The 25,045-nt window shown below is 34.2% G+C and overlaps 1 protein-coding gene across 1 annotated transcript in view; it reads left to right on the top strand.

Moving 5' to 3' along the window:
* Positions 1 to 13,806: 13,806 nt before the first annotated feature.
* The window catches only part of LOC124082207 (transmembrane protease serine 11G-like), a gene marked incomplete at its 5' end in the record, with an annotated part of 30,259 nt that continues 19,020 nt past the window's right edge, over positions 13,807 to 25,045 (top strand). The window contains 4 exons of the mRNA XM_046428663.2: positions 13,807 to 13,930; positions 14,937 to 15,055; positions 18,042 to 18,109; positions 21,034 to 21,194. Coding sequence (XP_046284619.1) covers positions 13,807 to 13,930; positions 14,937 to 15,055; positions 18,042 to 18,109; positions 21,034 to 21,194 — 472 coding nt within the window. The remainder of the gene's footprint in view (positions 13,931 to 14,936; positions 15,056 to 18,041; positions 18,110 to 21,033; positions 21,195 to 25,045) is intronic.

Here is a 25,045-nt window from a genome sequence, read left to right as displayed (position 1 = left end):
TCATTGACTACTCCCTATAATAATCCCCTGGACAACTGAAATATAGTTCTTTCCTCAGGACATATTTTTTTTTTTTTTGATACCAGGGATTGAACTCAGGGGCACTCAACCACTAAGCCACATTCCCATCCCTATTTTGTATTTTATTTAGAGACAGGTCTCACCGGGTTGCTTAGTGCCTCCCTGTTGCTGAAGCTGGCTTCGAACTCTCCATCCTCATGCCTCTCGATTCCCAAGCTGCTGGGAATACTGGTGTGCACCACTGTGCCTGGATCAGGATATAATTCTTTATGGCCTTCTCACATAAGTGTTTTTCATTCTCCCAAGAATTCAAGATAACTTCTTGGTTGAGTGTTTGATCTTTGCTATCCTTGTCATTGACCATTACTCTCTACAGCCTTGTAAAATTATCTATTTTGAGGTTCATATAATTTTACTGTCCTTGCTCAATGTTAACCTGATAGCACCCCCCCCGCCCCGGTTATGCCCCCTATTTATTGAAGACTTTTGCACTTCCTTCCCAAACTCCTTTTCCACTCCAATTCCTACATTTGCCCTAGGTAGCATCAGTGCCTGTGGTAGGTACACAATAACCTAGTCATTTATTTCCTTGATGTTCTCATCTGTATAATCTATTCAAACACTACTCTCATATCCCCACCCTGTAGTTGTCATGACTGGAAATGATTCTATCTGAATCATAACTTTGGATTTCTATCACAGTTCCAAACTTCCTTCTTACAGTCTTGCTTCTAATGGTCCAGAGTTTTTAAAAACTCACTTATTCTTCTAATTTTTAAATTCCTTATATGTATCAGCTGCCACCCTCAATACACACACACACACATATACACACACACATTTGTACACATGTCCACACACATCTTTGTTTCTCTTGTGATTCTTAGTTTCCTTATTTAAACAAATTCTTTATTGGTATCATGAACTCCAATAAGTTCTCTTGCCAATTTCTCTTTCATCATTCACGCTATTCCAACTTCTCTATCTTCCTAAAATTTCCAGTTCCCATCACCTGCTGTCTCATATTCTACTACTTCAAAGAAATAAAGTTGTTGATCAACTAGATAAAAATGCCTTCAACTTCCTCACATCAAACCAACAAACCTATCTGCTCACATTTTTACTCATATTTTCAAGAGGACCTTACAGTTATACAAGTTTCCCCAATTTATTAGATTGGGTCAGATGAAAATGTCAATATATGACTACTTTTTTTTCTTGATAGAGAGAATTGAGCCCACGGGTGCTTAACCACTAAACTACATCCCCAGCCTTTTTTATTGTTTTTTTGTTTGTTTTTTGAGACAAGGTCTTGCTAAGTTGCCAGGCTGGCCTTGAATGTATAATCCTCCTTTCTCAGCCTCCCAAATTGCTGGAATTACAGGTCTGTGTCACTGCACCCAGTTTATATATGACCACTTTTAAACTACATAGAAGATAAATTTCATATTAGTGAAACTAATAGTTTATAATTCATGAACATTAAAAATGCTCTGCACCCAATGCCCTTCCTAACTTCAGAATTAGTTAGTTTTAATTAGTTAGCTGGTTAGTTTTTGTCATGGAAGGAGACCCTCAGAGTTATACAAAAGTACATACAAGAGGAAGTGAGGGGAAAGGGAAAAATAATACAAGGGGGACAAATGAATGTCAGTAGAGGGGGCAGAGAGAGAAGAGGGGAGGGGAGGGGAGGGGAGGGGGGATAGTAGAGGATAGGAAAGGCAGCAGAACACAACAGACACTAGTATGGCAATATGTAAACCAATGGATGTGTAACTGATGTGATTCTGCAATCTGTATATGAGGTAAAAATGGGAGCTCATAACCCACTTGAATCAAAGTGTGAAATATGATATATCAAGAACTATGTAATGTTTTGAACAGCCAACAATAAAAAATTAAAAAAAAACTCAAAAAAAAAATAAAGTATATTTTAAACTCTCCAAACCAGAAGAAAATAAATTTCTCTATCAACCTCACATTCATAGATGACTTGTCTCCCTCTTCCCATCCACAGGAAAACTCTAAAATTTGTTGGTACCCACTGTCCCAAGTCATTTTTAAAATTTTTTCCTGACGATATTTTTACCATATTTTTTCATTTGGATTCCTATTCAGAATTTTGAGAACAAACCCAACAGAATAGCTTCTTGTGTTCTGTTTGCAAGTGAACTAATTTTCTTCCCTAAAAGGTTTTAGCTTCTTCAAAAGGAATAAATATTTCCTAGCATCCTCCTTTTGGGGGTGACCTGAAGGTCACTGTCTAGACAGTGTCCTCACTCTCTTAAGACATATACCATGTGACCAAGGCCTGCCTCTCTCTCAAGGTCTGCTGAGCAGCCCCAGCAGATATCCTTGATTGCCATGGCAACCACAGACAATACTAGTGCTCTTACTTTTGACCATCCATCACTTTCATAAGTCTGGAATTCTTTCAAATCTACTGAAAATAATAAAATTATGTCTTAATATAATTCTGCTCAGCAAAATTTATTCCCAGTTTGCAAGCTTCTGTTTTTCTAATGTGTCCCTTTGGAGTGGTAATTTTGCATTAGAAAGTACAAAGGAAAGTATTAATAAACAGAAGATATGGAATTTAGGTGGGATCCATTAGTTATTGCTCTTACTTTCTTGGGAAAATTTCTTTAGCCTCAATAGCCTCAATTGAAAAATGGGCATAACAATATTTACCATATGAATTTCACATAGTTGTTGGGTAAATCAAGAGTTATGGAGCATGTTAAGTACTTTATAAACTGTAAAGTGCTTCATAAATGAAAGCTACTAATTATCATTGTTATTATTAGTAGTACAACCTATGCTTTACCTCTATACCTCACCTGTTGTTCTCTCAAACCTGTTTGAAATAAGGTGGGGCAACCTTGAGTAAAAGACCACTCCCTTCCTTTTCTGGGGCCTTAAGACACTTGAAAACCTCTCTTAAGAGGCTCTGATTATACCAGGCAGAATGCATCAGGCAGAAAGAGTTCCCACCAATTAGGATAGCTTATCAGATGTATGCAAATGACGTTTATGTTTAGCTGAGGTAACAGTCACCCTCTGGCTGGTATCTTGCCACTAAAATGCAAGGGTGAGTAAGAGGAAAGTGGGGATAAAAGAATTATCTAGACAGAGATCCCTTGATTACAATGTTGACAGGAAACTCCAAAATGAGAAAGACTTTTTTTTAAAAGAGAGAGAGAGAAAGAGAGAGAGAATTTTTAATATTTATTTTTTTTAGTTATCGGCGGACACAACATCTTTGTTGGTATGTGGTGCTGATGATCGAATCCTGGCCGCATGCATGCCAGACGAGCGTGCTACCGCTTGAGCCACATCCCCAGCCCTTTTTTTATGGCTTATCCATCTTGATCAGAGCAGCTATCAACTGTTAAACTTTTTAAAACCATCAAATTCTATTCCACGGTTCAATCAGTCACAGATACTTCTTTAATCAAGTCTGATGATTGCTAACATTGAGGGAACACTTCCCATATCTTCTTTCTCACAACAGCCTTAAAGAGATTATCTCCATTTTTACAGAATAACCTCAGGCACTGACATGTGAGGCTAGGTCACACCTCTTGTGAGTACTAAGGAATCCTGTCTGAAAATAACCCAGGTTCTTCCTATCACATACACAACCTCTTGGAGAGCTAGTAAGGCTGCTTCAACCACCTTTAAGAAAAAAAAGTAACATGGAAGAAATCTTGCCTACTTTCTCTTCAACATTTTGTGAGAGTTGCCAAATTGGATGAAAGAGGTTGAATATCATTATTACTTATTTTCCCCAGAACCCATTGATAATTAGAATAGTGTATTAGCTCATTGTCTTCAGACATCTTTCTTATATGTCTGGCACATTAGAGTGCTCAATGTTCAGTAAATCTAATATACAATATAGGACTTATACTGTATTATATCATTAAAATTTTCTGCAGAGTAAGTAATAATTGTTCTCACCATACACACATAAAAATGGCAACTCTATGGAGCACTAGAAATGTTAATTAGCTTGTTTGTGGTAGTAATTTCACAATGTATACATATATCAAACGTCATATTATATACCTTAAATATATACAACTTTTGTCAATATCTTAATAAAGCTCAGCAGGAAAATGCAAAGGAGTAAATAGGCAACTATCAGTCTTGTTCTTGCTCAAAAGAAAACATCAACCTAGATAATAATCCTAATAGGAGACAGATCCCAAAGAGACAACAATATGCAGATCAGTGGAACATCAAGAAAACTATCTGGCAATTAAGAGAATGTTCCAGCTTTTCATCTTAATTATCTAGATAATTGTCTTAATTCTTGACTTTCCTTTTCAAAGTGATTCAGAGCAAGAGAGTGTGGGTTTGAGGTTGTATGTCAGACAATGAGTATAATGAGAGCCCATGGGATTTATGCTAGGAAAGAAGAGTGATACTGACTTGAGAGTAATGAGGGAGATAGAGTGCAAAGGTGGTAGGATCAATGAGTTAAAGGCCCACTAGGACTAAAAACAAGGTATAAGGCAGTAGTAAGTGGAACCTCGGTAAAGGTTTATATTATGGAAAAATTGAAGCTATTGGTAATGACAAGATATAGGGCCTAACTATGGGACTGAGCAGCTTAAAGTAGATAGAAGGGGAAGCTCAGTGACACAAGTATACAGAATAGAAGACAGGACATGACCAATATGATAATATGAGGAGCAACAAAAAATAACAGAAAACTTCAAGAGAGTTAACTGTGCAGGATCCATGAAAGGAAATGGCTCTTAAAATAAGGAGAAGGCATTAGAACAGCACATTGAAAGATTTCCAGAAATGTTAATGCAGGCAGCCGGGGAAAGAGGAGAGTGGGTATTTCAGATGGAGGAGGTGTTGTGAGCAAAGCACTAGGTTGGGTGAATGTAAGGAACATAATAGCACAGGTGAAGGGAAGCACTGTGCATTAAGAGCACTAAAGTCAGTTCAACTCAGCAAATGAAAGAACTTTCTTTTAAACAAGTAAATTACATTCACCTCTCTCACTCATTTAAAGCTACCCAATGGATTTTTTAGAATTAGTATCACCTTGCCTTTACCTCTCAGAGCCCCTGAGATCTGATCCTTTGTGGCCAACTTCCCCCACCCTTCCTGGAACTCACTGCAGTTCAGCCACATTGGCTTCATTTACTGAAGAAATTCAACAAGCTCACTCTTGTCCTGCTCTCAGAACTTTCTGCCTCCTGGTTGCTCATTCCCCAGCTTTTCTTAAGCCTGTTTCCTTCCAATTCACCTCTCAGCTCAAATGACATTTCTTCACGGATGACTCCTGCTACTTAGTCTAGCACCCCATACTCCCAGCCCCCAGCCTCTGGTTTCAGTCACGCATTGATGAATTTTACTTTCACCTGTCAAAACTGATGATTTTTATTTGTTCATTTTGGTCTCCTCTAATAACTATGAGCTCCATGACAGCGGGGATCTTGTCTGTGCTCTTCGTGACAGTTTTCCTGGCAGTCATCACAGTTTTTAGTACATAATGAGATATCTATAATTATTTATTGTACTTTTAGGTAAAAGAGTTTACAGCCTACATGAGAACATAAGGTTTTTGAATAAAGAAAATCACATCATCAGAATTTATGTTTAAAAGATAATTCAATTAGTGACAACATATCTGGAAATAGAGACCAGTTAATGTCTCCTGTAATTGTACAGGGAAAATATATTGAATGCCTGAGGTAGGATGGATTAGGGAAATGCAGAGACACATAGGGAAAACAAGTCAGAGGTGGACTGATAAGATGAAGGAGACCTGGAGAGGGAAATACTATATGATTTCAAAGTTCAGAGAGCAGGTAATCGGGAAAGGCCTGTTTTTGTTTTAAAACCTGTAACTAAAGGGAATATAAAGGGAGCTTGGAAGAGGGATAAGAAATGTGATCTGAGAAGAAATGAACAGACTAAGGTAGAAAGAATAACACAAGGGCTGAGGTTGTGGCTCAGTGGTAGATACAGTGCTCACCTAGCATGTGCGGGGCACTGGGTTCGATCCTCAGTACCACATAAAAATAAACTAAAGGTATTGTGTTCAATAACAACTAAAAAGACAAAGTATAATATATATATTATATATATATATATATATATATATATATATATAATAAAAACAAGTTAGAAGAAAAGAGAGACAGAAACTTCTGTGGAACAGCAAAAGGAAAGAAAAGATTGGCAAAGATGTGGAGTATTTATTACATTATTCATTGTTGATGGAATTGTAAAATGATACAGGCTCTTTGAAAAAGTCTAGCAGTTCCACTACAAGTTAAATTGAATTATCCTGTGACCCAGAAATTCCACTTAGATTTATAATCTAAAGTAATGAAAACATGTATTCTGTACAAAACTTTAGCATAAACATTAATAGCAGCATTATTCATAGTAGCCAAAAAGCAGAAACAACCTAAATATCTATCTGTTGATGAATCGATAAATAAAATCTGGAAAATTCATAAAATCGAATATTATTTGGCAATAAAAAGAAATTAAGTCCTGATACCTTCTACAACATGGATGAATTTTAAAAACTTTATATTAAATGAAAGAAATTAGATACAAAAGACAACATGTTTATATGATCCTATTAATATAAAGTGTCCATAATTGAGACAGAAAGTGGGATGGTGGCTGCCTACTGTTAAGGTAAATGGGTAGTGACTATTAATAACTATGAAATTTCTGTTGGAAGAAGATGAAATACTAAAACTAGATTATGAAGCCTGACGTGGTAGCATGTACCTATAGTCCCAGCTACTAAGGAGGCTGAGGCAGGACATTTTAAGTTCCAGACCAGCCTGCATAACATGGCAAGATCTTGTCTCTCAAACAATAAATATAATAATAAACTAAGAAATAAAAAAAGACTGTGATAATGGTTGCACAGCCATGTGAATATACTGAAAGCCATTGAAAATGTACACTTTAAATTGTTAAGCCCTATAGTTAGGAAACAAGATGCATACTTTGTCAGAACCCCAAACAAAAGAAATATGTGAATTATATCTCAATAAAGTTGTTAAAGAAATAAAAGAAGAAAATGGGGAAAAGAATACAGGGAAGAAAGACAAGAAGGAAGAGATGGAAACCCTCTAGAGACTCAAGTTTTCATTGAATGTAAAAGCTCTCCACAGCTATTATTCTGGAGTTGTCAAATCCATGATCTGTCATGATCCTTCCTTTCTCGGCATTTGTGTGAATATTCCAGCAGTTTCAAATACTTCTTTCAAAAGTTCTTTCTCGCTCAAGGAAGACCTTGGTTGATTTTCTTTTCAAGCTTCAAATTTTAATTTTTAAATAAAAACGATTTCCCAACTGTTTGAATTTTCAAAACAAGCCCTGCTTTCTTGTAGAGATTGAAATTCATTGTATAATGGCAGTAGGACAAAAGGTTTTTAAGGATGAATGAAGCTTAGTAGAAAACATTAATAGAAAAGCAGGACTTCCCCCACCCACCCTGCAATTAAACAAAACAAAAATAAGCAATATTGACAGAAATGCTAGAGAGGAATTTAACAGTCATGATGTCTTCAATAGTTTCTGTCAATAGTATGTATGACCTTTTTGGTCCTTATTGGGTTTTAAATATCTCAATTCTCTGAAATTTCCTTATACTATTTTCCTAAGATGATTCCAATAAGTTTGTATTAATGCACAGAGGATTTGGGTAGCACTACTCTCTGACCTTGATTATTCCCTTTTGAACTCTTATCTATTAAACATCAGTTATTTTAATAATATTTTAATTTCTGCCACCTGGTTGCTCATTCCCCAGCTTTTCTTAACCCTGTTTCCTTCCAACTTTTCAGCTATGAAATATTATGTCTTTCTTATTTGCGCACTCTGGAGCTATGAAAACAAGGTACACAGCTTGCCAGAACATGAAAAGTAAAAGAAAACACAAGTCTCATTTAAAACAAGTCTCATTTACTCTTTCCATGACTTTTAGTGTTTGTGACCACATGACCAATTTTATGAAAGTCTCACTGTATGCCTTCATTCTTCATCTCTAAATCACTAGGTGACAGCATTTTGGTTAAATAGCATTTGAAAATCTGCAGGAGCTAGAACAGGTGCAAGATTTATCTAAGGGAAAAGAACCTGAAGATGTACCTTAGTAAAGTATGGTAACATTGAAAGAAAGTGACATATTGAAGAAGCGAGAAGAGTGCTTTTTATTCTGCTGAAGTTTGTTTCTATAAAAACAGACCCTGAGACAGTTTAGACAGTGAATCACTTGGAATTTAAATGAAGGTAGGGATGGGATTAAAAGGAGAATGCTTTTCAAAAATGCTTTGACTCTTTGTCAATGGATAGTTTTTATCATGCTTACCTTCATGGTGGTATGAATACACCGTGTAAGGATGAGGTCACTTATGGCTTTTCCTTTTTTGTGTATCAGATGTTATGCTAAGGCTAGAATTTCCTCTGCTACAATGAATCCACTTAGTCTTCTCACTGGCATAGTCTGACCAAAGCTAAATGCTTGGAAATGAAAGGATTAGAGGAAGGCAAAAGCCAAGAAGAAAAGAAAAGAGAATGATTTTTATAAATAAAATTATAATTGTAACTTGATTCCAGATAAATGCTTACTTTCATCTTCCTCCTGCCATGGATAAAGAAATTTATCTCCAGTAAAACTCTATGATTTTGTGTTACAAATAGCTTATGACTGTCTCCTACTTTATTGTACATTCTTTATTCAGTAGACAAATATTTATCAAGTTCCTAAGAGGCATATGCTTCCCCCTGTCTAGAACAGCCACTGAAATTAGCCACTGTTCATATATACACAATGGAATATACTCAGCAATAAAAGAGAATAAAATCATGGCATTTGCAGGTAAATAGATGGAGTTAGAGAAGATAATTTTAAGTGAAGTTAGCCAATCTCCCAAAAAAACAAATGCCAAATGCTTACTTTGATATAAGGAGGCTGATTCATAGTGGGACAGAGAGAGGGAGCATGGGAGAAATAGACGAACTCCAGATAGGGCAGAGGGGTTAGAGGGGAAGGGAGGGGGCATGGAGTTATTAATGATGGTGGAATGTGATGACCATTATTATCCAAAGTACAGGTATAGAGACACGAATTGGTGTAAACATATTATGTATACAACCAGAGATATGAAAATTTGTGCTCTATATGTGCAATGAGAATTGAAATACATTCTGTTATCATATATAAATATATATTTATTCTATTATCATATATAAATATATATATATACTCCAAAATATTTATTCCTTTTTTTAAATAAAATATTTTTCTCCCTATTTTTTTTTTTTAATTTTTTATTGTTGGCTGTTCAAAACATTACATAGTTCTTGATATATCATATTTCACAATTTGATTCAAGTGGGTTATGAGCTCCCATTTTTACCCCATATACAGATTGCAGAATCACATCAGTTACACATCCATTGATTTACCTATTGCCATACTAGTGTCTGTTGTATTCTGCTGCCTTTCCTATCCTCTACTATCCCCCCTCCCCTCCCCTCCCCTCCCCTCTTCTCTCTCTGCTCCCTCTACTGACATTCGTTTGTCCCCCTTATATTATTCTTCCCCTTCCCCTCACTTCCTCTTGTATGTACTTTTGTATAACTCTGAGGGTCTCCTTCCATTTCCATGCATTTTCCCTTCTCTCTCCCTTTCCCTCCCACCTCTCATCCCTGTTTAATGTTAATCTTCTTCTCCTGCTCTTCGACCCTACTCTGTTCTTAGTTACTCTCCTTATATCAAAGAAGACATTTGGCATTTGTTTTTTAGGGATTGGCTAGCTTCACTTAGCATAATCTGCTCTAATGCCATCCATTTCCCTGTAAATTCTATGATTTTGTCATTTTTTAATGCAGAGTAATACTCCATTGTGTATAAATGCCACATTTTTTTTATCCATTCATCCATTGAAGGGCATCTAGGTTGGTTCCACAGTCTAGCTATTGTGAATTGTGCTGCTATGAACATAGATGTAGCAGTGTCCCTGTAGCATGCTCTTTTTAGGTCTTTAGGGAATAGACCGAGAAGGGGAATAGCTGGGTCAAATGGTGGCTCCATTCCCAGCTTTCCAAGAAATCTCCATACTGCTTTCCAAATTGGCTGCACCAATTTGCAGTCCCACCAGCAATGTACAAGTGTACCCTTTTCCCCACATCCTCGCCAGCACTTGTTGTTGTTTGACTTCATAATGGCTGCCAATCTAACTGGAGTGAGATGGTATCTTAGGGTGGTTTTGATTTGCATTTCTCTGACTGCTAGAGATGGTGAGCATTTTTTCATGTACTTGTTGATTGACTGTATGTCCTCCTCTGAGAAGTGTCTGTTCAGGTCCTTGGCCCATTTGTTGATTGGGTTGTTTGTTCTCTTATTGTCTAATTTTTTGAGTTCTTTGTATACTCTGGATATTAGGGCTCTATCTGAAGTGTGAGGAGTAAAGATTTGTTCCCAGGATGTAGGCTCTCTATTTACCTCTCTTATTGTATTTTTTGCTGAGAAAAAACTTTTTAGTTTGAGTAAGTCCCATTTGTTGATTCTAGTTATTAACTTTTGTGCTATGGGTGTCCTATTGAGGAATTTGGAGCCCGACCCCACAGTATGTATTTTTAAATAAAATATTTTTCTCCCTATTTTTTTAATAAGAACCTGTTTAACTTAAACAGTAGCTAATATCTTTTTTGTTATATATATAAATATTTATATATATATATATTTATATAAATATTTATATTTATATTATCTAAATACATATAAATATTTATATTATTTATATTTATATATAAATATATTTATAAATATTTATATTTATTTATAGCCACTGTTTAAGTTAAACAGGTTCTTATTAAAAAATATAAATATTTATTTATAGCCACTGTTTAAGTTAAACAGGTTCTTATTAAAAAAATAGGGAGAAAAATATTTTATTTAAAAAAATAGGAATAAATATTTTGGAGTGTCTCTGCATGGTTAAGGAAATAAACTGGAACATTTTCTCACTTGTGACAACTAAGACTGCAGTTTAGTCACAGTGATGTTTCTGGTGTTAGAAGCATAATAATTCAATAGCTAATCATATCCTTTGGAAGATATAAATGTTGTTGCAAAACAAGATCCCTCTTTATGAATTGTTTTCTATATCTGACTCAGAGACAAACACATTAAGAGGGTGGGGACAGTGTTTTTAAACTTTAAAAAAAATATTAATTTTTTTAGTCATTGTTTTAGTCAGCTTTGTTACTGCTGTAACCAAAAAGCTGACAAGATTAATTTTAGAGGAGGAAAAGTTTATTTGGGGGGTCACAGTTTCAGGGGTTTCAGGTCCACAGATGTCCACTCCGTTCCTTTGGGCCTGAGGTGAGACAGGACATTATGGCAAAAGAATGTGGCAGAGGAAAGCTGCTCAGGACATGGCCACCAGGAAGCAGAGAAAGACTACGGTCAGCATACCAAGAACAAAATCTAGACCCCAAAGGCATGTCCCTAGTGACCTATCTCCTCCAGCCACACTATCTGCCTATAGTGATCACCCAGTTAATCCATTTAAGTGGATTAACGCGCCAATTAGTTAAGGCTCTCACAAGCCAATCATTTCACCTCTAGACTTTCTTGTGCTGTCTCTGCATGAGCTTTTGTGAGACACCTCATATGGAAACTATAATGGCTTTTATATACTTCCTCTAAAAAGGAAGTATTGGTTCTTCTCTGGAATTCTCTTAGAAATTTTCTGCAATTCTGGTAGCATTTTGTGAACACTGTACTCCTCCTTTATTCCTCTAAGAGAAGAGCTACTGAAGATTCTTCTCTATCTTCTCCTATGTTTTGTATATAATAACTCTTGATGAATACCTGTTGAGCCAGTTAATAAATAAGTGTATTAATTAAGTCTTCCTACCATCTCATCTGCATATTCCATTTTCTTGAATTTGTCCTAGGTTCTCATGTCCCCTTGTCTTTGCTTATGCAGTTCTCTCTTCCTGAGGTACATGTTGGCCTTGCAGTTAATTCTTCCTCATCAGCCTTCAAAGCTTAGTTCACCTGACAACTTCTCTAAGGCAAAAACCATTTGTATCCATTCATCTTGATAGTGTTTTGGGCATAATTCCACAATAACATATAGCACTTTTATTATAGTAGTTATTCCATGTGCCTCGATTATACATCATAAAATATAAGAGAATGTATCTTTATTATTTTGAATCTGTAGCAGATGATTAATTGGCATGCAAAAGAAACTCACTAAAGATTAACTGAATGAGTTCATGATTGCCATGGCTTCTATTAATAAAGGAGATATGTATTTCCATCAGCTTTTGCTTGTGCCTAGCTTCATTCCCATTCTTCTTAAGACACTTCAGATGTTTGCAGATTGTTATGCTTTTGTCTTGCTGCCAACCAAAAAGTTACAGGCCAGTGTGACTCTAGATCTTTTCAGAAACCCAGCTGAACTCAGAATTAGTGCTACCTGACTACTTAGCAGAGCTCTAGTTGATGGTTGTGGTATAGAAAGAAAACCTATGAATTCCCCTTTGCCCAAATCCAAGGACATCAGGGACATTTTCACCCCTTCCAATTTATTGTTGCCTAAAGGAGTAACTCAACTGATTCCTTCAGTTATTTATTGGGGCCTGCTTTCCTCTTTACTATTACCAGGCATTAATCCAAGAAAAATAATTCCTTTTTCTTCATGTATAATTTTGACAGAGCAAAAACCAGCACCTCGAATTCTCAGAACCATATTCCTATCCACTTTCCCTATGGTTTAGACCTCATATGGACAACCCGTATTGGCATTATGTGAGCCTGCCTCAACTCCGTAATTGTTCATATTTTTCTTTCAGACTGTTGGCCCTGCCACTGGCATGGGACAGAACTTTGTCACATTACCCTGTTTCCATTGGGTCTCCAAAATATCAATCAATTTGCTTAACACCTTTTTTTAACCACATATGAAACAGTAGTTACTGAAACTATTATTGCCTTAATATTTTTCTTTAAATTTATTTTATGCTTACTCAAATAAATGTGACTTTATCCTAAGCAATATCATCTATAAAAATCACATGCTTGAAATGTAACCCTATGTGATAGATAACTCATTATATCATACCAGAGTACCTGGGTCCAATGTCTTAAGTTAACACTATTGACTTGTTTGTTCATAATATCAGTAACTTTCTCTTGTTTTTTTCTTCATAATTTTCTTCTATTTTATTTTCTTAAACCTCCTCAATTTTAGATGTTTTTCATATGCATCATAGATTGTACCTCCTACAAATGGGAGCCATAGGTTTAAGTATAAAGGTACGAAACAAAGTTCTAACAGCCCAATATTTCTGGCTTTGTCAATATTTAACTAGATTTCAGTAATCTCTGTACTTCTGTCTGTTTATGTTAGAATTAGAAGAGTGACTGAGATGCTTTTGTTCCCTGAGGTTCATCTGAAGCATATGAGCCAAATATATGATATTAGTTTGTTAACAAAAATACTGAAATTCAGAACATCTAGTATTATGGACCAGAAAGTATGTAAAATAAGAATTCATTGTAGTATACTGCTGACTTTGTAAAGTCAAAATATAAAGTTAAATGCCAATTCAACTTTTCATAGAATTTTTTTCCAGTAGTCTACAGAATAACACATCCAAATGTTAACAAATATAATATGAACCAAGAATTCCAGAAAACAATATTCTATACCAAAAAGAATAATTATAAAGTCCTATTTTGTTTTTAATATATATATCTTTCTCAAAAGACCAGGGATACTGAGTGGAAGAAGAAGTTCATTGAAACCATGGGTGATTGCCATTATTATCACAACAGTCGTATTAGCTCTGGCAATAATTGTTGGTCTCCTTGTTTATTTTTTGGCATATGGTAAGTATCTATCCAATTGTATTATTTTGGAAATCTGATGTTCTATTTCAAAACCTTAATATTTTCTAATATTTCAGAATGAAATTTGCATTTGAATAATTTTAAATACATTTGGGAAATAATAATCCTTAATGATAAAAATTATTTCTAGCACTTAAAATCTAGTGTGGTTCAAACAATATTATATCTCAATGCACATATTTACATGCTGTTACTTTATGGTACAATAATATTCAACATGCTGGGAGAAAAAATTTTTTAGTAGAAATTTTAACTTTGAGGTCAATTTATGAGACATTCCATCACTAATTAGTAGCTTGAAAGTATGAATGATCACAACCAGGTGTCAGGATACAACTTAAAACCATGGTGACTAGGAAAACATATGATCTTAAAAAAGGGTTAGGGGAAGATATTTTTCATAGCTATTGAATGCTTAATATTTAGGAGTTCATCAATTATACAACTGCCTTAGTTTGCTTAGTGTTGCTATAACAAAGTAGCTGAAGCTGAGTACTTTAAAAAGAGACTATTTTGGCTCACTATTCTGAAGCCTATATTGGGTGAGTGTACCTGATAAGAGACCCTTGGTCACATAACAACATAGTGGACAGCATTGGAGTACATATAAGAGGTGAGTAGTGCCTGCAGAAGAGATTATGGAGCAAGAGAGAAAGCAAGAAACCAGGGGGGTGGCAGTCTTGATCCTTTGTAACAACCCACTTTCACAAGAATTAATCCAGTCCTCTGAAAACTAACCCATTCTTCAAGACCAGAATTAATCTCTTCTCAAGAGCAGTCATGATCCAATTGCCTCCTACTAAGCCCCACCTGTACAGGTCCTCCCATGCTTCAATACTGCGACATTGAGAATAAGATTTCCAGCATAGGAATCTATGGGGGATAAATCATATCCCCCATATTTTTTGTTTTCATTCCCTATACTTACGTATATACAACTCAAATACACTAGACATAAGTATTTTGTTTCTGTTTTCACTTCCAGATCAGAAGTTTCAGTATTACCAGGCCTCCTTCCGGATTCCCAATATTGAATATAGTCCTGATTTTTCTGTAGAACACTCAAAAATTAGGACCAACCTGAAAAATAAAATCAATAATGAGGTAAGTCTGAGCTTTCCTGGCATCATTGCTACTCTGAAATTTTCATTGTTGTGGTAGTGGGGTGGAAAACAGGGCAGATTACAGAATATTTTGTTAGAGAAAGTAATACATTGAATGGGAGACGGCCCAAACTTAAAAGTCAGAAAAATCTAGATTTATGTCCCAATTTTTTGATAGCAAGAGGCAAATTGAGAGTGTTTAATTGAGTTGCCAATTAAAATATTCAATACCCAGTTAAATTTCAGGACCTCCTAAAAATATCTTAATGTAGTATTTGAAAGATACTTGTAGTTTAAAAATCATTCATTGTTTATCTGAAATTCAAATTTAACTTTATTTTTATTTCCCAAGTAAAGCAATTCTAACCAATTTTGTCTCAGGAAGTCTAGAAAAAAATACATTAAACAAAAGATAATTGCACTGAGAGATTAAAACACATAAGTCCAACAGAAAAATGAATAGCTGGAATATAAAACATATTATGAGTCATCTAAAAACAACTGAATCATTTAGGTACAAACAACATTACCACACACCATTTATTAAGACATTCTGTGGATGACCCTGATGCCCTTCCTATTAGGCAACTTACCTCGAACACCTACTCTGGAAAATATTACCCCAGAAACACACCGAACAGCTCTTTCCCTGAAGATTTTAGCTATATCCACAGGCTTGACTGAATTCAGCATTGATGAGAGATGGAACATCATTCCTGCCTTATTTAAAATATTTCTTCACTCATTTCACAATCAGAAGTAGAAGCTGATGAAATGAGTTGAACAATGTAATTCAGTAAGATGGGAATTTCTTTTCAAAACCAAATCCTAAGAAATTTTGATTGGAGGAGAAGAAAAAAAGCAGGATAGCATTTGTAATATTTTTATATATGAAACTAATATATTGAACCCAAATCCATGGAGTCAGAAACATCTAGATTTACATTACAATCTTATTCTGCCACCCTAACAACTTTTAAAAAAAGTGATTTGACTCCTCAAATTTTCAACTCTAAACTGGAGATAAAGTTACCCACCTCTCAAGAGTTTTCTAAGGATAAATACATACATTTAATAAAAATCACAAAATGTCTTAATAGATGTTAGCATCTCACAAAAATTTCATATCCCTTTTCTAGAGCACTTAACACCTTACAGTAATATATTATTGATTATGCCTGTGCCCCCTCTGGACTTGTGAATTCATTCAGGCTGGGGCTGTCTCCTTCTAGTATTTCTGATGCCTCTCAGTACCTGTCATATGGTACGATTTCATCAAGGGGATAACTAATAACTAAATGACCAATTCATTATTATTTTTCCTGCCCCTTAAAGTATAAGTGGAGATAATATAGAAAGGGAAGTGCAATAATTTAGACCAGAAGTCAGAAAATGTTTTCGTAAAATGCAAAATAATAAATATTTTTGGCTTTGCAATTATATAGTCTTTGTGTAATTACAGCTGTCATTGTAGTGTAAAAGCAGTCACAGAAAATACATAAGAAAACTTTATTATGAACACTGGAAAAATTTGAACTTTGTAAAAATGTTGAATGTCAGAAAATATTATTTTTCTTCTGAATTTTTTTTAACTATTAAAAAAATGTGAAGACCATTCTTAGACCATGGGGAAAAAAAGCAATGGCAGGACATAGTTGACCTTTGATTATAGTTTACTGACTCCTGATTTACAGTATAAGTTATAGCTACAGTAAATATTTTCCTAAAATAAATGATTAAAACAAATACCTAAAGTGAATTTTATAGATTTCTTCTGAAGTTCAATAATGTAGACAATATTCTATATAACAGTATATAACAATAATGTGTATGTATGTTAAATATGGACGTGCATATTCCAAAAACATAAATAATAGTTTCTTTAGACTGTGATTTACAGGTGGTATTAATGCTTTTTATTATAGTTTTATATATTGATTACTTTATAAATATTTTTATAATGCATATGTATTAGTTTTGTTATATAATATATATATATATATATATATATATATATATATATATATATATATAACTGTTTCTTTTAAAAAGTTTCCCTTCATGGTCAAAAAGAAAACACATGGCCATTTGTTTTTTAATGAATATTGATTTCTTAATAAACTTCTTACCAACCTGTCCAGTATGATATCACACAACATTTCTCTATGAAAGTTACAAATATTGAATTAGATGAGTGGAAAGCATACTTTTTTGACACACAGTCTGTTTCACAACTTTGCAGCTCTTTACTGATTTGTACAATTAGTATTCAAACTTGGGTTCACATAATGTTTGGCATATGATCAGTTGTTTTCTTGAGAAGCCGGCTCAATGAGCCAATGGTAATACACAGGCTTGTAAGACCACAGGTCCTATACAAGCTACAATTTTATGAGGGTATCACAGAGAAATTACCTCATGAGGAAATCTAAAATAACACACAAGTGGCATTCATAATCTTATCTAAGTAATCATTTCATGCATTTCTCACGCTAAATACTTGATTTTTGAGAAATGTCCAATACCTACATGTTCTCCTCCCCTCCTCATTTACCACAGAATCCAAATTTGACCTAAATTGTTTCACTAAAACCTAAAACCTGATCCTTCAGTCACGTCCACAAGACTGATAACTGAGTTTGAATAACATTGACTGATGAGCAGGTAATGAGTCCATGTATATCAAGTTGTCAAAGCTACTCATTCTCCAATGCTTTGTATATGTTATAATGATTGTTGAAATACTTAACTCTTTATTTTGATCATCTTTGAACATATGGAAAGTTGTTCAAATATCAATATCCATTACAGGGATGATTTTATGAAAACGAGATTATGCCCAAATGAGCTCTTTGGTAATAACAAACAATATCGAAGTAAATAATATTTGTATCACAGTAGACGTTAAATAAGCATTTTGTGATGTTTTGAAATGCTTCAAATTCATATTTAACACAATTGTATTCTGATTTTTGTTCTTTCTTCAGATAGATAAGATATTTCAAACTTCCAATTTAAAGCATCATTACATCAAGTCTCATGCTGTCAACTTTAGGTAATTACAAATAATTAATTTGTATGATAGAAAAGCCAACTTTGAGTTATCACATTTCTTACATTATTTTCTTTGTGGACAAGACCTAAAGATCTCAGAAACCCAAGAGAAAAACTAGCATAGTATTATTAAATTGTTATTCTTCATATACAATGTATTTATGTGGGAGTGTTTCTTGAGTAATTATGAAATATATTCTATTGGTTGTCCTTTTGAGACTTTAGCATTTTAATTGAAGATTCTGAAAATCATTAAGTACTTTTCTCATTTTACTGAATTTTTTTACAATAAGCAACTATTATTTTTTATAAACATGAGTGTATATTCACATGTATAAGATATACATACAAAATTAGTTGATTTAACAAGCATTTTTTATTTATTTTTTTATTAGTTGTTCAAAACATTACAAAGCTCTTGACATATCATATTTCATACATTAGATTCAAGTGGGTTATGAACTCCCATTTTTACCCCAAATACAGATTGCAGAATCACATCGGTTACACATCCACATTTTTACATAATGCCATATTAGTAACTGTTGTATTCTGCTACCTTTCCTATCCTCTACTATCCCCCCTCCCCTCCCCTCCCATCTTCTCTCTCTACCCCATCTACTGTAATTCATTTCTCTCCTTGTTTTTTTCCCATTCCCCTCACAACCTCTTATATGTAATTTTGTGTAACAATGAGGGTCTCCTTCCATTTCCATGCAATTTCCCTTTTCTCTCCCTTTCCCTCCCACCTCATGTCTCTGTTTAATGTTAATCTTTTCCTCCTGCTCTTCCTCCCTGCTCTGTTCTTAGTTGCTCTCATTATATCAAAGAAGACATTTGGCATTTGTTTTTTAGGGATTGGCTAGCTTCACTTAGCATAATCTGCTCTAATGCCATCCATTTCCCTGCAAATTCCATGATTTTGTCATTTTTTAGTACAGAGTAATACTCCATTGTGTATAAATGCCACATTTTTTTATCCATTCATCTATTGAAGGGCATCTGGGTTGGTTCCACAGTCTAGCTGCTGTGAACATCGATGTGGCAGTATCCCTGTAGTACGCTCTTTTAAGGTCTTCAGGGATAGTCCGAGAAGGGCAATAGCTGGGTCAAATGGTGGTTCCATTCCCAGCTTTCCCAGGAATCTCCATACTGCTTTCCAAAATGGATCAAGGAGCTTGATATCAAATCAGAGACTCCACGTCTGATAGAAGAAAAAGTTGGCTCCGATCTACATATTGTGGGGTCGGGCTCCAAATTCCTTAATAGGACACCCATAGCACAAGAGTTAATAACTAGAATCAACAAATGGGACTTACTCAAACTAAAAAGTTTTTTCTCAGCAAAAGAAACAATAAGAGAGGTAAATAGGGAACCTACATCCTGGGAACAAATCTTTACTCCTCACACTTCAGATAGAGCCCTAATATCCAGAGTATACAAAGAACTCAAAAAATTAAACAATAAGAAAACAAATAACCCAATCAACAAATGGGCCAAGGACCTGAACACACACTTCTCAGAGGAGGACATACAATCAATCAACAAGTACATGAAAAAATGCTCACCATCTCTAGCAGTCAGAGAAATGCAAATCAAAACCACCCTAAGATACCATCTCACTCCAGTAAGATTGGCAGCCATTATGAAGTCAAACAACAGCAAGTGCTGGCGAGGATGTGGGGAAAAGGGTACACTTGTACATTACTGGTGGGACTGCAAATTGGTACAGCCAATTTGGAAAGCAGTATAGAGATTTCTTGGAAAGCTGGGAATGGAACCACCATTTGACCCAGCTATTCCCCTTCTCGTTCTATTCCCTAAAGACCTAAAAAGAGCATGCTACAGGGACACTGCTACATCGATGTTCATAGCAGCACAATTCACAATAGCAAGACTGTGGAACCAACCTAGATGCCCTTCAATAGACGAATGGATAAAAAAAATGTGGCATTTATACACAATGGAGTATTACTCTGCATTAAAAAATGACAAAATCATAGAATTTGCAGGGAAATGGATGGCATTAGAACAGATTATGCTAAGTGAAGCTAGCCAAATGCCAAATGTTTTCTTTGATATAAGGAGAGTAACTAAGAACAGAGTTGGGAGGAAGAGCATGAGAAGAAGATTAACATTAAACAGGGGTGAGAGGTGGGAGGGAAAAGGAAAGAGAAGGGAAATTGCATGGAAATGCAAGGAGACCCTCATGGTTATACAAAATTACATACAAGAGGAAGTGAGGGGAAAGGGGAAAAAAACAAGGGGGAAAAATGAATTACAGTAGATGGGGTAGAGAGAGAAGATGGGAGGGGAGGGGATGGGGGATAGTAGAGGATAGGAAAGGCAGCAGAATACAACAGAGACTAGTATGGCAATATGTAAATCAGTGGATGTGCAACCGATGTGATGCTGCAATCTGTATACAGGGTAAAAATGGGAGTTCATAACCCACTTGAATCAAAGTGTGAAATATGATATGTCAAGAACTATGTAATGTTTTGAACAACCAATGATAAAAATTAAAGGAAAAATAAATAAATAAATGGAAAAAAGAGAGGTAAATAGGGAGCCTACATCATGGGAACAAATTTTTACTCCTCACACTTCAGAAAAGGGTACTCTTGTACATTGCTGGTGGGACTCCAAATTGGTGCAGCCAATTTGGAAAGCATTTTTTATTTATTTACCAGGAAAAATTTTAGAAGTTTTAGAAACTCTCCTCTCCCTGAATGTCATCAAGTTTTCTAAGCAAGGAACAATACAGGAATTGATATCTGTTTAATATAGAAAGTAGAAAAATCACAACAATAAAATGCCTAGAATATTTATGTTGTACTTTCTTAAAGATATTTAAGTATAAATGTAGGACATAATAATTACTATGACTATGACCTCACTCATTCTGGTGTCTTTGTTTTTCAGGCCAAGTGATAAGGGTTTGAAAGTGGATGTACTGCTTAAATTTCAGTTTACTTCTAACAGTGCAAACACTATAAAAAGGCAGGCTGATGACATTTTACACAGGATGTTGAACTCAAATGAGAGCTTCTTGAAGAAAGACCCTTCATTACCTTATCTTAGAGGCAAGAAATACTGCTTTTTTTCTTCTCTTATGATGGTTAATGATTTTAACAATCTGCTCATTAACAGAAATTATCTTTATTTCATCATAAAATGAAACCACTTTCATTTAAGGATCTTAGTGACTTGATAATAAAGAAATCTCCACACAACACCAAAGATTATCTTCCTTCTTCTAGTCTGGAAATAAATACAAAAAAGAATTGTGTGATGATACAATGGTACTTATTCCCTTTTAACTAATGTTAGTGAAATTCTTTGGAGTAAGGATGCATGGGGTACAAACCTACATTCTGCTTTTGATACAGTAATCTGTTAAGACTGGCTATTTTCCAATGCTTTCTCTAATCTGAATCCATAATTTAAGAGTGATGTAGACACATGAACTACAATATATGGAAAATGAACATGATATAGGCTCAAGTAGAAAAAAAAAACAGATGATTTTAGATTACCCTATCACATTCTTCCTATATCACACAGGATAGGATTAGGTCAGGACATGGAGTTGGCAGGAGAAAAGAGATGCCAGACACTGATAGGCCCTGTCTCAAGCATAAATACGCTATCTCACTTTAGACACAGACATAAAAAGCTGGTTGATAAATGTTTGGGGTATGAGATTCAACAAAGTTCATTATAATTTGCAGATGGTTGCTAGCCTATGAATTATCTTCAAAGTTGTCATATTTTACCAGAACTTATTTAAGTTATAAAACAAGATTGGAAGTCTGATAGAAAATTACAAGCTACCAATAAATCTTCCTTCTGTACTTTTTCCCCCGAAAAGGCTTCAGAGGGTTAGAGCCTTTACGTTAATAAGGGAGAAAATTACATTACATATTTGGCCAAAGTCAGAATGAAGAAAAAAATATCTTGAAGATAAGAACTTGAGGTCTCTGTAATGCCCAACATCTAGTTCTATTAGTCATGCAGCTAAAACATAGTGGACTCTCAATCTATGCACTGAACTTTAGACAGCAGAGATAAGACTTCCTCAAGGAAAGATTTTGTTGAGAAGATGCAGATATGTGTGAAAAAGTAACTTTACTTTTAAGAACTTTAATTTTGATGTTGAGCTCCTGTTAAGTCAAATGTTAGAAACATAAATTCCTCATTTCTGAATCTACTCCCACCCCTAGGATATTATGGGAATCTACGCCCTTCACAATGTTGCTGGATGAGGGTTGGGGGGTTTAGGTCGCAGTTATTGGTTCATGCAGGCATCTGCTGATCTCTTTACTGCCATATCCTCAGTTGCCTATCTAAACAAGTTGTTAGACATCCCCATTCCCATCAAAAGCCCCTCAGAGTGATAATTCTTCCTAATACTTCTATGCTTCACAAGGATGCTTGGCAATTTGGATTGCATGTTTTTGTTTCATCTCTTTGCAAAAGCCTATAATTCCTTGAACGTAGGAACTGTGACTTCTGTAGTCATAAGACCATCCCAAAATTAGAATAACACTCCACATAGGGTACGAACTCAGTATTTGTAAAATGTTTGATTTTTAACTCTGTAAATTAACACAGTCCCTTGAAAGTGGGCAAGAAAAAAAAGGAGTCTTTTAAAATTAGTAATGTAAAGAACATGAGTAATCTGAAATCATTCCTTTTTCCACAGTCTTAGAAATGTATTAAAAAAAACAAGTGAGATATTTATACTTTAATATTTTTTTACACAAACTTGAGTTTTATTAAGTAAATACATTTAAATATATTTCATTCCTTGGTATTCTTGGGAGATTGGTTCCAGTACCCTCCACAGACCCCAGATACCAAAATCTGGAAATGCTTTAGTCCCTTATATAAAATACAGTAGTATTTGCATATAACCTATGCATAATGTTCCCTATGGTTTAAATTATTTCTAGGTTGCTTATAATACCTAATACCCTATAAATGGTATATAAATAATTGTCATACTGTATTTTCTAGGGAATAATGACAAGAAAAAAGTCTGTATGTGTTCAGTACAGACACAAATTTTTTTCTGCGTATTTTTTATTTTCCATTACTTGAATCTTCAGAAGTGAAACCTGCAGGTGTGAAGGGCCTACTGCATATAGTATAGAGAAACAAATGCATGAAATGTACTGTAGGAGAGACTGAGTGATGGAGGAAAATACCCTAGATCAAAACTCAGAAGACCTGTATCCCCACAGTAAATCAATAGTAGGTTAGTTAAGAGAAGTTGATGAAACATCATGTCTCAGTGTCTGCTTTACAAAATGAAGATCATTAATAACTATGGAACTAATTCTTTAAGAAGGTGTAAAAAAAAAAAACTCAGAAAGGTTCTAAAGACAAATAAATTGATTTAATATATTGTTTACATATTTTCTCATGTATCTATTTTTAACAATCTTGATTCTGGGAAGTTAGAGAACTGATTAACTTGTCTTTGAAAGATAAGTGAAGAGATAAAACACATACATGGGCCCACAAATGGATATTATAAGAGTTATCTGGATACAAAGCTCAACACAAAGAAACAATATATAAATGTATTAAGCTAAATCATTTAAAATGTTTTTATAAGATTATAATAAAGAATGAGGGTCAGTTTGAGTTTAGTTTTCTGAGGTAATATAACGTAGATTACAGAAACAGTTGTCTGTATCTTTGAAGAAACACTGCAGATTAAACATAATTAATTTTAACTTTAAAATAAAGTTAAGACTTTATTTTAACATTTATTATATGTGAACATTTATTTTCATTTTGTAGAAGTTACAATTCACCCCAGTGGTTCCAAGTGACTAAGTTAAAAAGAAGATCAACAAAAAAGAGAAAACAATTAGTTAAAGAGCAAATCAGCCAAAATTGTTAATTATTTTTTAAATCTGTATTTTGAGTTGTTGCTTTTGTTTTTTATAATCTTTCATGAAATTTTTGGATAATTATTTTATTGATCCTAAAATATATATTCATTTCTTTTCATCATTCAAGTGCACATAATATATTAGAAAAAAACACATAGAATTCATTTTAGGAAAAGCGAGAAGTGGTAATTTTGGGGTTGCTTTTAAAAATGACTATATTTTTACAGAAGTTTCTAGTTTACACCATAATCAAAAGAAAAATAGATTGTATGGAGATAGTGGTCATAAAAACTTCATTTTATGTCAACTATGTTTGTTCTATGTCATATAATGTTTAAGCTCTTCCTCTAAATCTATCAGAATCACTTCAGATACAAACATCAAAAATCTAAATATAAAATAATATTTGGTATTACTTTTATTCAAAATACCATAATCTAAAAGTTTTTAAGTTTTTACAATAATACTGCTATTTGCAGTTTTCAGTCACTGACACTTTTACCTTCTAAATTTTGTATTTACCATATTTATAGCAGCTTTAACATTAGAGTAGGTTAACTAAAAACATTAATCTTTAATATTTCATTTGTCTCATTTTGTGGTTCTATTTCAAACAAAAATAGTGCTATTTTTCAGTTGGATTGGATACTTCATCCACTATTTATTTAAATTTTGTTAGGTAGGAAAATGAATATTTAGTAGAACTGAAAGAAATCGTAACAAATCAAAAAATTAAAACTAATATTCTAAATTACATACTAACTATCAAGAAAAAAAATTCTCTTTTCAGATGTATGTATGTCTCAGTAATATTTTACCATTTTCCCCTTACTTTTTTCTTACTTTTTTCTTTTTTTGACCGCATACGCTTGAATTTCCCCTTCAAATGACAATACTTTGGGAACATTTTCTATAAAAAGAGTAGGAAAATAATTCAGACTTTCTACTACTATGCTTAATTTCTTAAAGTTTTATTTGGAAATAATTATGGATTCACACGAAGTTACAAATTTACAGGAAAACCTCAT

The sequence above is a fragment of the Marmota monax genome, unplaced genomic scaffold (assembly GCF_021218885.2).
Source record: "Marmota monax isolate L192 unplaced genomic scaffold, Marmota_monax_Labrador192_F-V1.1 WCK01_AAM20220418_F8-fsc00132, whole genome shotgun sequence".
Taxonomy (NCBI): domain Eukaryota; kingdom Metazoa; phylum Chordata; class Mammalia; order Rodentia; family Sciuridae; genus Marmota; species Marmota monax.
Note: the sequence above shows the minus strand (reverse complement) of the source record. Positions and strands in the feature narration are given on the sequence as shown.